At 41.2% G+C, this 13,740-nt stretch overlaps 1 protein-coding gene across 1 annotated transcript in view; it reads right to left on the reverse strand.

Moving 5' to 3' along the window:
* Positions 1 to 5,113: 5,113 nt before the first annotated feature.
* Positions 5,114 to 13,740, reverse strand: part of IMPG1 (interphotoreceptor matrix proteoglycan 1) — a 98,129-nt gene continuing 89,502 nt past the window's right edge. The window contains exons 15-17 of the mRNA XM_040983159.1: positions 12,998 to 13,193; positions 7,248 to 7,317; positions 5,114 to 5,191 (exon numbers count right to left, since the gene is read on the reverse strand). Of these exons, the coding sequence (XP_040839093.1) occupies positions 5,114 to 5,191; positions 7,248 to 7,317; positions 12,998 to 13,193 (344 nt within the window). The remainder of the gene's footprint in view (positions 5,192 to 7,247; positions 7,318 to 12,997; positions 13,194 to 13,740) is intronic.

Below are 13,740 nucleotides of genomic sequence, written 5' to 3' on the forward strand. Positions count from 1 at the left end.
CTTCCACGGTGCATGCTTTGCAAAAGCCAACACAGGTAGAATATTGAGTATGAGATGATAAGATGTTGTCACATCTAGTTGAATTACAGTGTAATCCTTGGATTTTACCAACGTGATCGAGATTTGCATTATGAGCTATGGGTGTGGGTGCTTACTTAGAAAAGGAGCTTGATCTAGCCCACATGTGTAAAGAGAACACTGGGATTTCTAGGTTGAAAAGGTGAGGAGTCAGCACTTTCTAAGATACCTTAAAGAAGAAATAATCTGAGGATACAAACACAATAAATAAAATAGCCCTTTCTACTTTCCTAGTGACTTTGTATAGGTCATTCTTTCCAAGAACACAGTGAACTCATTTGTTTTGCAACCAACAAAGAAAAACATCATCTTAAGTGGAAAATAGGAGGCTGTGACAACTGAGACAATGGAACCCACTGGCAAGAATAATGAGTGTTTACTGTTGGTGGGGCTTTATTAGATAACTTAAGAGATACTTGCATTCACGGGTTATTTATGTGGTTTCTGGGGTTTCAAGTATGTAAACCTAAGGGTACTTGTAACAGCTGAATAAATATTTATTGGATTGAAGGATTACTGTAATGTTAGTGATAGACCTTTCTCATTTTATGGAAGAGGTGACATAAGTCCAGAGAGGTCAGTTCATTTTTCTAGAATGAAAAGAATATGCAGCTTTGCTTTAATTACTGGTTTCAAAAGAATCAAAACAAGCAAACATTTTTAGTGGTTGCCTGAGGATGTTGGGAACTTTCCTTCTCTGCCTCTGCACATCTTCAGAAAATGTGACAGGTTTTCTACTCTTGATAACAAGTATTGAGAGTTTTGATTTCTTTTGATTTATTCCAGAAAGCATTCCAGTGAGGAAGGAGAGAGGGCAGATTCTTGACAATGGAATCACGGACAGTTGGAGGCAGCAAGGAAAGAGAAGAGCAGTGGTGGAGGGAAGGAAGTGGTGCCCCAGGACTCTACCCGCTAGATGTGAGACATTTGAAGGCCACATAGCACTTCTAGGTCTTTGGTAAGTTTTAGGATATATAGCATCAGATCACCTCTGTGGTCCTTAAACTGACCTCATGGTACCAGCATATGGTGTGTTAGACTAAACTGCTGTTTGCCGTGCTGTCACCCCCTATTGGCCTGTAGGTTTGATTTCCACCCCTTCTACTTCTGATCCAGTTCCTTGGTGATGTGGCTGGGAAGACAGCAGATGACACCCAGGTGCTTGGGACCCTGTCATTTCAGAGACAGGGTTTCTGGCTTCTAGCTATGACTTGGGCCAGCCCTTTGGGGAGTGAACCAATGGATGAAATCAATCAATCAATCACTGTTTAGCTCTACTGATCTCTATCTCTCCCTGCCCTCTGCATCTTCTGCCTTTCAAATCAGACATTGTTTGAAAACTGTCATTAAGATCAATGTGGTATTTGGAGTGGCACTGCCACAAAAACCTCATGGGAAATTAAAACATAAATTCTTTTTCAGAAAGAGTCTACTCATGCAAGGAGCACATATTTGAATATAGCTAAGTTAGAATTAAAATAAGTTAGAATATAGCTAAGTTAGAATTAAATCCGTATATTATTCCTTCACTTACCTAATATGTGAGTACTTGGGAAGTTTCATGGAATATGGAGTTAAAAGATAAGGCTTTTTTTTTTGGTATAATACATTTTAAACTCATGCATAGATTTTTCATAATGTGCCTTTTCCATTAACTTCTTTTTCTGCTATTATTTACATAAAGGGAACATGTTTCATGTATTTAATATATGCAGTTTTACAAACTGATATTTTGATGATTCCCTATGATAAAGTTTTTTTTCAGAAAATTTTCAGGAGATAATTAGGAAGAATTTGTGCACTCTTGAAAAAAATATTTAGTCCTAATTTGTACCAGTGTAGACTGTCACTTTCAATTACAATAGGTTTAGTAATTAGCCATTTTATTTTCAACATGAAGAGCCATCTACTATAGTTATAATTGTTAGTTTTTCCTCATCTAACTGAAAGTGAATATATTTTTTCCTTTTATTATTATCATATTATTATCATTTTATGATACAGTTCCATAGACCCTGGGATTGTCCCTCCTCCTGTAATTTTCTTCCACCTCCCCTGAGTTCTCCCAGAACCAGGGTTAGGGAATCACCAGGTGTCCTGAATACTTAGGTTGATGGCAGTGCTGATCTTGCCAGAAAATGCTGGCCATTAGCTCTGAAGGCCACATGGACCATTTTGAGTCATTAGATGCCAAAGTCGGTATTATTTTCAATGTGGGACTAGTGCTATGTACTTAGCTCAGTGAGTTTGCTCCCAGCTGAGTGAATGAGCAGCTCACTGTTGTTCCTGCAGTCTCAAAGCCTTTGTCACGCTGTACAAAATGGCACCGGATTTGCAACTTATGGAGTTCTTGATCTGCTTAATGTTAGGTCTGTGGGCTACCTGGACTGATTTTGGGTGGAATCTGAAGGATGCCACATTGTTGCAATTCACTGAGCCTGAAATGAATTCGGTCCCATCTTAGTGCATGTGTAGTCCTGTCCCCTAGCCATTGCCTCCCTGCACAAGAGTGTGCCTGATTGAGCTGTACTGAGCATCTGATCTCTGAAACCCATCCTGTTCCCACACCACCTGTTTGGTCTCTGGTGCTCTGTCTCTGCTCCTGGTCAAATCAAACAAACCAGCAGGATGGACAGTTCTTTGGGTTCACCCCCTGAGTTCCTGGTGAACTGCCTTCCCACCTGGTTGCTGGTGGAGTTCTGGTCACTGGAGTTCAAATTGCCCCTTGCTAAATATGCTGGTGTATGGGGTCACTGTAGCACCACACCGTTGTCTCTGCTGCTTTTGTGTGTCCATCAGTCTCCAGATGCCCCTCTGTTGGTCAGTTTGTCCTCTCCTGTTTCCTGGAATGTGCCCTCTCTGTCTCACCGTGGCTAATGTTTCTTCATCTGTTTAAATGTGTCCTTACCCTATTCTGCCATCTTGATTCTCTAAAAAGTGCATATCTTACACTGTTCTGAAATACTGGTGTCCCGGAAATACAGATAATCAATGTTTTCAGTGTAGAACTTTATTTTACATTCTTGTGCTTTTAATATAGTTGTGGGTGTTAAAGTTGCCAGTGTCTCAGATTAACAAAGTTGGAGCGGTGGTTAAATGTAACAAGAGGCAAGGATCTGAAGGGATTGAAACTTCCTGGAACATTGGCTCCAAATGATTTCCATCTAGCAACAGGCAGGAAGGTGTGTGTCAGTACTTTTCATTTTGCCTAGATGAGAGGCAGATAAACTGCTTTTCCCCAGTATCCCCAGCCTCTAATCTATGAGAAGACACAGGGCCTGTAGAATCCCTCTCCCTACAGCTTTCCCAACAGGTTGCCTGTAGATCTTCCTCCATATCCCATGTCTGGAACCTACCACGGCCCTGGTGGGTCTTCTGCAAGTGAGGGGGTGGGAGGGCAGGAGATCCTGGCCAGCTTCCTCACTAGCTATGGTCTGGCTGATGGAAAAGCTCCCTCCACAGGACGGTGATGTAATGAATGAGAGGTCCTTAGAGAATGGAGAGTGTTTATTCCTCTTTCCTCATCAAAAATGATATTCCCTACATTGGAGCACAGCTGAGATACAGAGAGTGAGAGGCCCATTTGGGGGAAGTGATAATGATACATCCTTTTCTTTCTTCATAGAATTTTTTGTCATATGCTTTTATCAGCTTTTTATGCATCTAATAATTTTGTCTTCTGGCCAGTTCCGAGGATTTGCCTCCTGCCTTTGACCTGTGATTTGGAATGTGTCATCCTGATGACTGTCCCACGTTATTGCTTTTGGAGGAGTATTGGGGTAGAATGAAGAAAGAAGCAGCAGATGTGAATTTATAAGGATTGTAGCCCTTCCCTTTCCTACAGATCATCTCCATCATTAGAAAATATGTTGCTTTGTTTTGTTTTTGAAACTTACTATTAAAAACTGGTATTGTTGTATACTGTTGTGTTGTTTTTTGGTAGTATTAAGATCTTTATTCATAAGTTAATTTGCTGAATCCGTAAAGAAAGCCCAGGAAAGATTTAATAAAGCACAACTATTTATTGTGAAATAAAAACTATTTCTGTGAACAAAGTGCTTATCATTTTTATTGAAATTCAGGTTTTACAGCAAAGCTATTTGATAGTGGACCATTTGGAAGAGAATCAGTTTAACTTTACATTAAGTAGTACATAAGAGTGTAAGCATACTCAGACCAAAGTTAGTGTGAGGAAGCATTGAGTTAGAGTGAGACACTGCTCATCTGAGGTGGAAAACAGAACTTAAGTATGCCACACCGTTCAACCTCCAACTTTATCCCTGTGCTGTCCGATCTGAAGTCATCCGGTAAGGTAGTTCTGCGTAGTGACAGGAGATTATTTTCCATGCTATGTGTTTCTTAACCTTAGTTCCTGCTTTGTTTAAAGAACAATGAAAAACCTAGCAATCTGCCATGTTAAGTACTAGTTGCATGTGTACAATTAGTGTACCTAAAAAGATTGAACCATGTGTACAGTGTGTGTGTGAATGTGGTCTGTGTCAGCACACATATACCTACCTACATCATATTTTTATAGGCATGATAGGGTAGCATGGAGCATTCATTCACCACACTGCTTACATATTATATATTCATTTATTTGAAGAGACTTTTATCTCCTTGTATGAAAAATTATCTTTAGAACACCTTCTAACATAACAGTTTGCTTCCTGATACAGCGTTCAGTCTCTAAGATATAACTTGGGCTTGCCGCAAACAATCTATGTGTACTATTTTAAGAAAACCTCAAGCAAACCTATTTGCTATTCCCTCAAGTGTTACCCAAGGATAGTCAAAATATGTCAGTGATTACATTTTGAATTTCAATAGCTTTTCTTCAGAACTTACTAAGTACGTGACTCTTCTGCACTTGAAATGCAGTATGTGCTGGCCTTTAATGCTGACTGTAGGCGTCAGTTCTGATGATTTAAGGATATGTCTGCCCCTGGTTTCAGAGTGCTGATGGAGAGGTCACAGGTTATGCAAATCACCTCTCTTGAGACAGCCTACATGATAGCGTTCATGTTTTCCATTTTTAATTTCTTTGCCAATCTGGATGGTTAAATTCTTCATTTCCCACAGTAGGAGATTCAGACTTTCTTTTCCTGGTTACCTGGAAGAGAAATTATTTCAAGATTCTGTCCAAAGTCACATCGATAGTTTATTCCAGTAATGCCTAGGAGAAGTTGTGCTTGCCATTTAAAATGTCTTTTAGAGGGTGGGAGAGATGTACTCAAAGTATTCTTACCTTTATAACCTACTTGGGACTTCTCCCATCTGTTGTTAAGACAGGTGAAGCCTTCTTTTGGGACAAACGGGCAAATGGTCTGTGAATGGGTCACTGTATTCCCTTGCTGGCACAGTAGACCTCATTCATCTGTTACTGCCCTCTTCCTTGTGGAACTGAGACATGTCCTGTGAAGCCAGGACCTCATGTAGCCATGAATAATCAGTGTTGATACTGAAATCCTGCTTTGAAATAGGATTCTCCAAGATTACCTCCCACTATGAAAGTTACGGCTTCTTTTTTATTCACCATAAAAAAAATGTTTGTTAAAAAGTTTAAGATGTAATACATTTCATTTTTCTGGGTTACAGTGTAATATTTTAACAAATGTTTTAACACAAACATAGATAATATCATAGCATAAGCCAATCAGACCAGGCACCGGCCTTCCCACTGGTTTATCTTACTGTTTGCAGTTTACATGATCCTCTCACTGAGTTGTGTGTTCAGTATTGTGAGCTAATGCTCCAGTGTGCTGAGAAACCCTGTAATTCATCACTTCTGTGTTTTGGTGCCATTATCCAACCATCCTTAATTCCCGGTCCCACTGCCAAACCACATTGGAAATGTGGTCCTTGGGCCTGGCGCAATGGCCTAGTGGCTAAAGGTGTGGGCCTTGAACGAACACACCAGGATCCCCTATGTGTGCCGGTTCTAATCCCAGCAGCCCCGCTTCCCATCCAGCTCCCTGCTTGTGGCCTGGGAAAGTAGTTGAGGATGGCCCAAAGCCTTGGGACCCTGCACCCACTGGAGACCCAGAAGCAGCTCCTGATTCCTATCTTTGGATTGGCTCAGCTCTGGCTGTTGCGCTCACTTGGGGAATGAGCCATCAGATGGATGATCTTCTTCTTTGTCTCTCCTCCTCTCTGTATATTCTGACTTTGCAATAAAAATAAATAAATTTTTTAAAAATGTGGTCCATAACTCTATTTGGCACTTCCAGAATTAGTCTTTGTTTCATCCTGGATAATTTGTCTATTCATATCCTGTGTCCTATTATCATTTTATCACTCTCTGAACTTTTTCTGATTATCCAACTCTCTTGGCTTCAGAAATTAAAGTGATACACATTATTCCTACTGTGCCCTGGATTTATAACTTCCTAACATTTAGTGAGATTGTTATGTTTGTGTTTTCACTGTGACAATTTTTTCTATTGCAACCATTCAATTATTTGTTCTCAGCACTGCAAATCTTACAGTGGACAGTGGCTGATTATCAGCCATTGTTTTCAAAACCTAAGTACAATTTTTGAAAATAGGTAATTTTAGGCTAAAAATCGTGTAAGGATTCTCTCTTGAGGTTAAAAAGAATTCTGTGGAGGCTCTATAAAGTGATTATTGAAAAATTATTTTTTTATGGAATAAAATTATTTTAGGGAAATAAGTTGATAAGGTGGATGAATAGTTTGCAAAGGACATGTTGCAGACTGGAAAGAACATTTGTTTAAGGGTGGAATGTTAGGAATTTTTGTATTACTCATTACTCACAAATCATGCTTCTGCATTTTAAAGCATAATTTAGCTTATTATTTTGAATAAAGGAAACTTTTAAAAATAATTATTCAGTTGCAGGATTAGAGATTATTGTGAACATTTCAACCTCGTTGAAAAGATTTTGATTATTATAAACCATTGTTTTGCTTCCTGCTGGTGTTTATCTATACATCTCAGTTGATTGGAGCCTGCTGTTTCTCTCCTGGCTCCAGGAAATATCCTCCCTGCCTCCCACCTGAAAGTCTAAGTTAAAAAGCCTGGCAAATAAAGGGAACATGTTTTGGTAGAATTTCAAACAAGAGTCAGGTATAGAAATGTTTCTACTTTTCTTAAAAATTCAGATTCAGTAATTTAGACCAGCCTATAGTAGGAACTGTGACTGTTACCTTGTTATTTAGCTGATGTTGGAAGTTGATAGCACTGTTATCCTCTTCATTTTTAGAGTGATCTGGCAATCTACAAAAGAAAGAAAAAATATAGCATTCTGTTTCCTGGGTATTTCAAAGTTAACTGTAACTAAAGCTACGTTAGTGTACAAATCCTAGCAAGTGAACACAGCACATTTTTGCAGGTGTCTCCTGTTACAATGGGAGCAAGCTTGCTTTCGCATTCCCGACCGGGTTTTGCCTTTTGTTGCCCTTCTGAGGGACGGGGCTTTGCAAGCACTGCAGGAAGCTCCTGGGAGAGATAACAGGTTAGTTTATTTGGTGAAAAAGAGCCATTTCAAGTCAACTTCTGAGTTGTAGCTACTGACAAATGTCTAATAGTGTTTTTTTTTTTTCATTAAAAAATGCAGTGTGTTTTTAAATTTGATAAGTCCTGACTTATTTACATAACTGCAAGATTTCTGTTGACAGTATGTATACATTTTACATTTTTCCTTTGTGTATTCTAAAATGAGTATCACGTTTAGAGGACTGGTATTTTATTTCTCTAAATATTTCAGTCCTTATCATTTCAGAGGAAGTAAGAGGAAAACAAACAAATAAATAACCCCCTCCCCCACGAAAGCAAAAAAACCACCTCTCCTAGTCCCAGTGCCTGAAGGACAGTAGGCAACTAGAGGGGAATGTGATTTTAGGAGGTTGAGTAGCAAGTTTCCTGTCTCCCCTCCAGCCGTGTAATATAGAGCTTTTTGCTTTCTCCTTGTTCTGATTGCCTCACATGGAGTCTCTGACAACGTAGAGAAACCAGCAGCTGGCTGGGAGCACTTGTATTTAAGTGATCACAGGTGAAAGGGTTGTGGGTCTAGAAACTACCCACAGGACACGGTGAGACTAAGGAAAGCCGCTGTTCTGTTCCAAGGGAACTGAATTGCCTAAAGGGAATACTCAAATTATTTATTATTTTTTTAAAAAAAGATTGTTATTTTTATTGCAAAGTCAGATATACAGAGAGAAAGATCTTCCGTCCGATGATTCACTCCCCAAGTGACCACAACGGCCAGTACTGCACCAATCTGAAGCCGGGAGCTAGGAGCTCCTCTGGGTCTCCTATGTGGGTGCAGGGTCCAAGGGTTTGAGCCGTCCTCAACTGCTTTCCCAGGCCACAAGCAGAGAGCTGGATGGGAAGCGGGGCTGCTGGGATTAGAACCGGTGACCATATGGAATCCTGGGCACGTTCAAGACGAGAACTTAAGCCTTTAGGCCACTGCACAGGGCCCGAATACTCAAATTATTAACTAGATGAAGTTTTAAAAGCTGAATTGCACTATAGTAAATTCTAACCTCATTGTCCGTCAGTCTTCCCATTGTCAAGTGGAGCAAGAGCTTAGTAGAAGGGACTTAATAACAGCTGCTACAGTTTGAATAGGATTGAATTACCTAACTCCTGCAGACATTTAATTTGCAAACCCAGGAGTTAATGGCATTGGGAGGATAGAGACCAGATTCAGCTGGGGTACTGAGCAGGTGGGGCTGCTGGAAGCTTCTTACGTCAGTGTGGGGCGTGTCCTTGGAAGCTGTTCTCTTTAAAAGGCCTGAGTCTGGCCTTCCTGCGGGTTCTGCGTTCTGGCTTGAGGTCTCCCCGCTGCATGCACTCCAGCACGGCCTACTCAGACCTGTTCCATGGCAGAACCGATGCAGTCCACCAGATCTTGGACTCTGAGCCTTCAAAACCGTGAGCCAAACCAAACTTTCTTCCTTCCTAAAACTTTTGGTTTTGGTGTTTATTTGGTGTTTATTTCCAGTAAGGAAGTGCCAATACAGCAGCTATGTCGAGGGAGAATAACGCGCTTTTTCTCTCCACTGCTTAGATGTGGCACCTGTGATACTGCTCTGGCTGTAACAAGTAATACTTTTTCTTTTTTCATTTATGTTTCTATGGCAAAGGCATATCTACAGAGACATGGAGATACAGAGAAAAAGATCTTCCGTCCATTGGTTCACTCCCGTGGCCACAATGGCTGGAGCTGAGCCATCCGAATCCAGGAGCCAGAAGCCTCCTCCTGGTTTCCCACTTAGGTGGAAAGGTGTTGGGTGGTCCTTTACTGCTTTGCTGGTTGTGTGTGGGAGTCCCAGAAGAAGCTTTAGGCTCTAGGCTCTACACTCCTGGCTCCTGGCTTCTGGCTTTGGATCGGCTCAGTTGCAGCCATTGCGGCCACTTGGGGAATGAATCAGCCAACAGAAGGACTTTCTTTTTCTCTCCTTTCTGTATGTCTGCCTTTAAAAAAAATTTTTTTTTTTAATTGGAAAGTATCTTTGGAGATAAAAGATTTTGCTCTTCCTCACAGGACTGCCATTTGTTGATGTGAACAGCTCTATTGGTGCTAGTGGTTGAGTGGTTTACATGCAAGGGCATTTGCTTTATTCCTTTCCTAAACCCGTGAGTTTATTTCCATTGTCCACATTAAATGAGAAGTTCAAAGCTTACATGTGAAAGAGTGTGGCTTACTGTCACACTTAGGCCTGAAATGTCAGCAGTGGACTTGGGTGTAATTCGAAATCCTCTTACATTAACCACTGTAGGAGCCTTGACTATTTTGTCAGAGGATACTCCTGTGAGCTATCTGTCAGTCATTTATGGTGACTCCTTGTGAAGGTTTGGAAGAAATGGAGGGAAGGAGGGAAGGAAGCAGGTCACAGGATTCTGGGGGGACCAAGAGCACAGCACATTGCTGTGGCTTCTCCACGGGGCATCCAGAGCCGCTCACAAGACAGCAGATGCAGCTAATCTGGACCCAATATCATTGAGGAGGAGTACTCTGGGTTGGGAAGGGCAGAGTTGGGATGGTGTGGGCTTTTCTCTCCCTGAAAAGAGGTGAAGTATCTTTCTCTTTTCCGTTCCCTTCCTTTCTACCACCCAGTGACTGATTTGCTCAAAAATGTCTCTAAAATGTGGGTGCTATGAAGTCTCTAGCTTCAAGGCTGTGTATTTGAATACCCCGCCCCAGGGCAGGCCCAGGTGAATGGAGTCGAACAGCACGGGCCTTTGTGTTCACTCCCCAATCACCTGATGCCTTGCTTTATTGGCCTCACTGCAGACAACCTGGAGCTAATGAAATCTCTTACTCCAGAAAGAGATGCTTAAAATACAAACTGCACAGCGTCTGCACCAGTGGGCAAAGCTAATTAAAAGGGAACACATCACTGTTCCTGAAAGTCATGTGCAGCTCCCTTGTAACTAACCACTTTTCCCCAAACTTTCACACTGGCCTTTCTCACTTTACCACACAAGTGACACATGAACGTGATTGAAGTCATGTTCCCTATTCTGTCTATTATCTGGAATAATATGCATGTGTATCATTCTATAGTCTCTGTATTTATCTACATATCAATTTGGATCCTACAGAATTGCCCATGTTTGATAACTTGTGACTGACAGCATAGCAATACTATGGTTGAATTTACATACTTGCCATTGTTATGAGTTTATTACTCATAGGATCTGTTCTACTACAGTCTTTCTAGCTTAATATGCTTTGCTTTTTTCCCCTTGATGGTGCTTTCAGCAATTATCACTGCCATTGGCTGCTATGTTCCATAGTGTGTATTAACACTGCACTTAAGATCATTTTCCTCTTGGTGGGATGCCTGGTTCATTGCATTACAATTCAGAGCAAAGATGCTGTGAGCATTTTGTTCGTGTATGTATTGTGGTACACAAATGTAACTTTCTGTAGGAGTAATTGTCTAAAACCAGTTCAGCCAAATTACAAAGTTCTTTCTTAAAGAAACAAAGGTTCTTTCAATGTACATATTGATCAGTGGTATTTGGTAAGACTAACTTTGCCCATTGTTAGCCACGCTGAGTATCAGCATGCTTTTGCCAAACCCCTAAGCAACAAATGATATCATTATTGCGTTTTTCCCTTGGGTTTCTTCTATGAATTGTACCTCTGCGTTGTCTCATTTTAGTAAGTGTTTGCTTTCTGTTGGTACATAGATCTTAATATTGTTGATGCTGATCGTCATGTGTAATTTATCTGCCTCATTATGTTACTTCTGTGGAGATCCTTTTCTTCTTGGTTTGGGGTGGCCTTCTTGTGGTTAAATTTACCATAAATAGTTTAAGAAATATATTCCTTATATTTCATAGTTCTGATTTTAGATGTGGGTCTTTATAGAAATGGCTTTTCTGTTTTAAGGAGCTAATTTAGTTTTCTAAATGAAAGGCTGATTAAACGCTAACAGTTTTGCTATTGATTTGAAATGCTTGATAGTATGAATTTCTCAACATATATAAAGTTTTGTTTGAAGGGTATACTTTAAGTTTTGAATGTCTTGTTATCTGACATAGCAACTCTGCCGTGTGCTTCAGGATTTCCCTTGTACATGTTCTATTACTGGAGGTTCAGATTCCAAAAGGAGCCCTTTGGAGACTGGGTTGAGTTGGCTTGGAGAACACCCTGAAGAATTAGTCTGTGGTTTACGTTTTTGATGCACATATTTTAAACATCAGCTATCCCTTGCTATTGCTGAATGGGTGAGCTTTCTTAATCTCATTCAAGGAGGAAATGAGAGAATTTGTTTGAGGCCACTTCAGCAAATTTCTAAGCTTACGCTTCAATCAAGTTGACTGCAGAACATTACTTCTTACTGATTATTTCAAGTCTTTAATTCTTTAAAGAACAGAACTTGGTTCATCAGGAGGAGGTTAAGTGTGTCTAGTTTCATGGCTTGAGTGTAAAATAAATGGCCTCAAGTCTCCCTCATGGGGAATTGGGAACGGAGGCCACTAGAGAACAAGAAGAAAACAAATGAGTGCTTAAGGGTGTGTGTGCATATGTGCGTGTGTGCGCACACGCAGAAGGTCATGAGTGGGCGAGGGCAGCAGCATTCTCTGAACTGGCCCTGGCACAGAAGCCCTGTGGAATCCACCGCACAGACCTCATCTGAGTATTGAACGTAAGAATTAGAAGCTGTTGTGCTCCCTGTTGGTTCATAAGCTGCCCATGCCCCAGAGTTGGCTTTATGAATACAAAGCCTATTACAGCTTTCTTCACCTGAAAAGTTTCTCTCAATCTCCCTGTTAGGAAAAGAGGGGAGAGTGGATGACGATGTGATCCTTAAAAACAATGCTGCAGAAAACACTTAGTGACATGGGAAGAAGTTATAAGTAAAATAAAGCTGATTTACAAAACAAGTTGGCCTGGGCCAATTTTGCTTTAGAAAATTCTATACAAATCAAATATACATGAAACACTGGGCAGCAAAAGATTATAGTAGTAGTAAATGTGAAGAATTACACAAGGATTTAAAAAAAATCCTCATTCTTGTAATTCTAGCTTTCTTACAACAAAAACCATTACCTGTGCAAACAAGGGAAAACCCAACTTACATAAATACACATGCAGATGCTCCAATGAAGGTGGAAACCAGGCACTAACACCGGCTTGGGTGCTTTGTGCCTCCCCTTTGGGTCTTTGAGGAATCCTGCCAAAAAGCCTGGAGCAGGTTCTCCAGTGTAGTCTGTGGGCAGCAGGTCAGCCTTGCTTGAGCCCCACCCATACCTACTGAATCAAACATGGAGTGGGGCCCGCCAGTGTGTATTTCAATGAAACCTCCTCTGAGACAGACACTCTGCTAGTTTGAGAACCATGGTTTAAAGGAGCAAGTTAATGTACTGAGATGGAGGGTTTCTCAGAAGTATGAATATTGAGTTCTTGGATTTGGAGTTAGCTGAGTTGACTTACCTGCATGGCACTCCTTGGCCCAGGACGACCTCACATTCCCCTCCGGGGGCACAGAGGCCCGAGTTGCTGCGAGCCACATCGCCCTGACTTGGGTGTCCTGGTTTACAGTGACATTCCACCTCATCGGTCCACTCATTCTTTACGCACTGAGCAAATTCCCCACAGGCCAGGAATTTGCAGGGATCTGCTTGATCAGCTGTAAGAGATGGGGAAGATTATTGAGAGCGTGGATGGCTGGGCAATGACAGCAGTTCAAGACCAGAGATAATGTATATGCCAGTACCCTTTTGTGAGTGGATTGTACAGCTGATGAGAGCATGGGGCGAGAAGAGAATTGCACGATGTGTCTGAAAATTGAGCCTTTAGACAAGTGTGCCAGCAGGTTCAGCTCCAAATGTACAAACTCTAGTGTGCCGTGGCCATCACCCAAGGCCGTGATAAGATCACTAAGCTCCACTTTCTGCGGTACTGAGGCGAGGTTTGGGATGTGAGACAGAATTCATGTTTTCAAAAAGGATTTTCTTTCTTGCTCAACTATATATAAAGATTTATTTTTATTGGGAAGGCAGAGCTACCCAGGAAAGACAGATCTTTCATCCCCTGGTCCACTCCCCAAATGACCTGGAGCTGAGTTGATGCCAGGAGCCAGTAGTTTTTTCCAGATCTTCCATATGGTTGTAGAGACCCAAGGTCTTGGATCTTCCTCTGCCTACCTAATAAATGGGGAGCTGGGTTTGGAAGTG

This window comes from Ochotona curzoniae, unplaced genomic scaffold (genome assembly GCF_017591425.1).
Source record: "Ochotona curzoniae isolate NIBS_2020 unplaced genomic scaffold, NIBS_Ocur_1.0 contig_3819, whole genome shotgun sequence".
NCBI lineage: Eukaryota > Metazoa > Chordata > Mammalia > Lagomorpha > Ochotonidae > Ochotona > Ochotona curzoniae.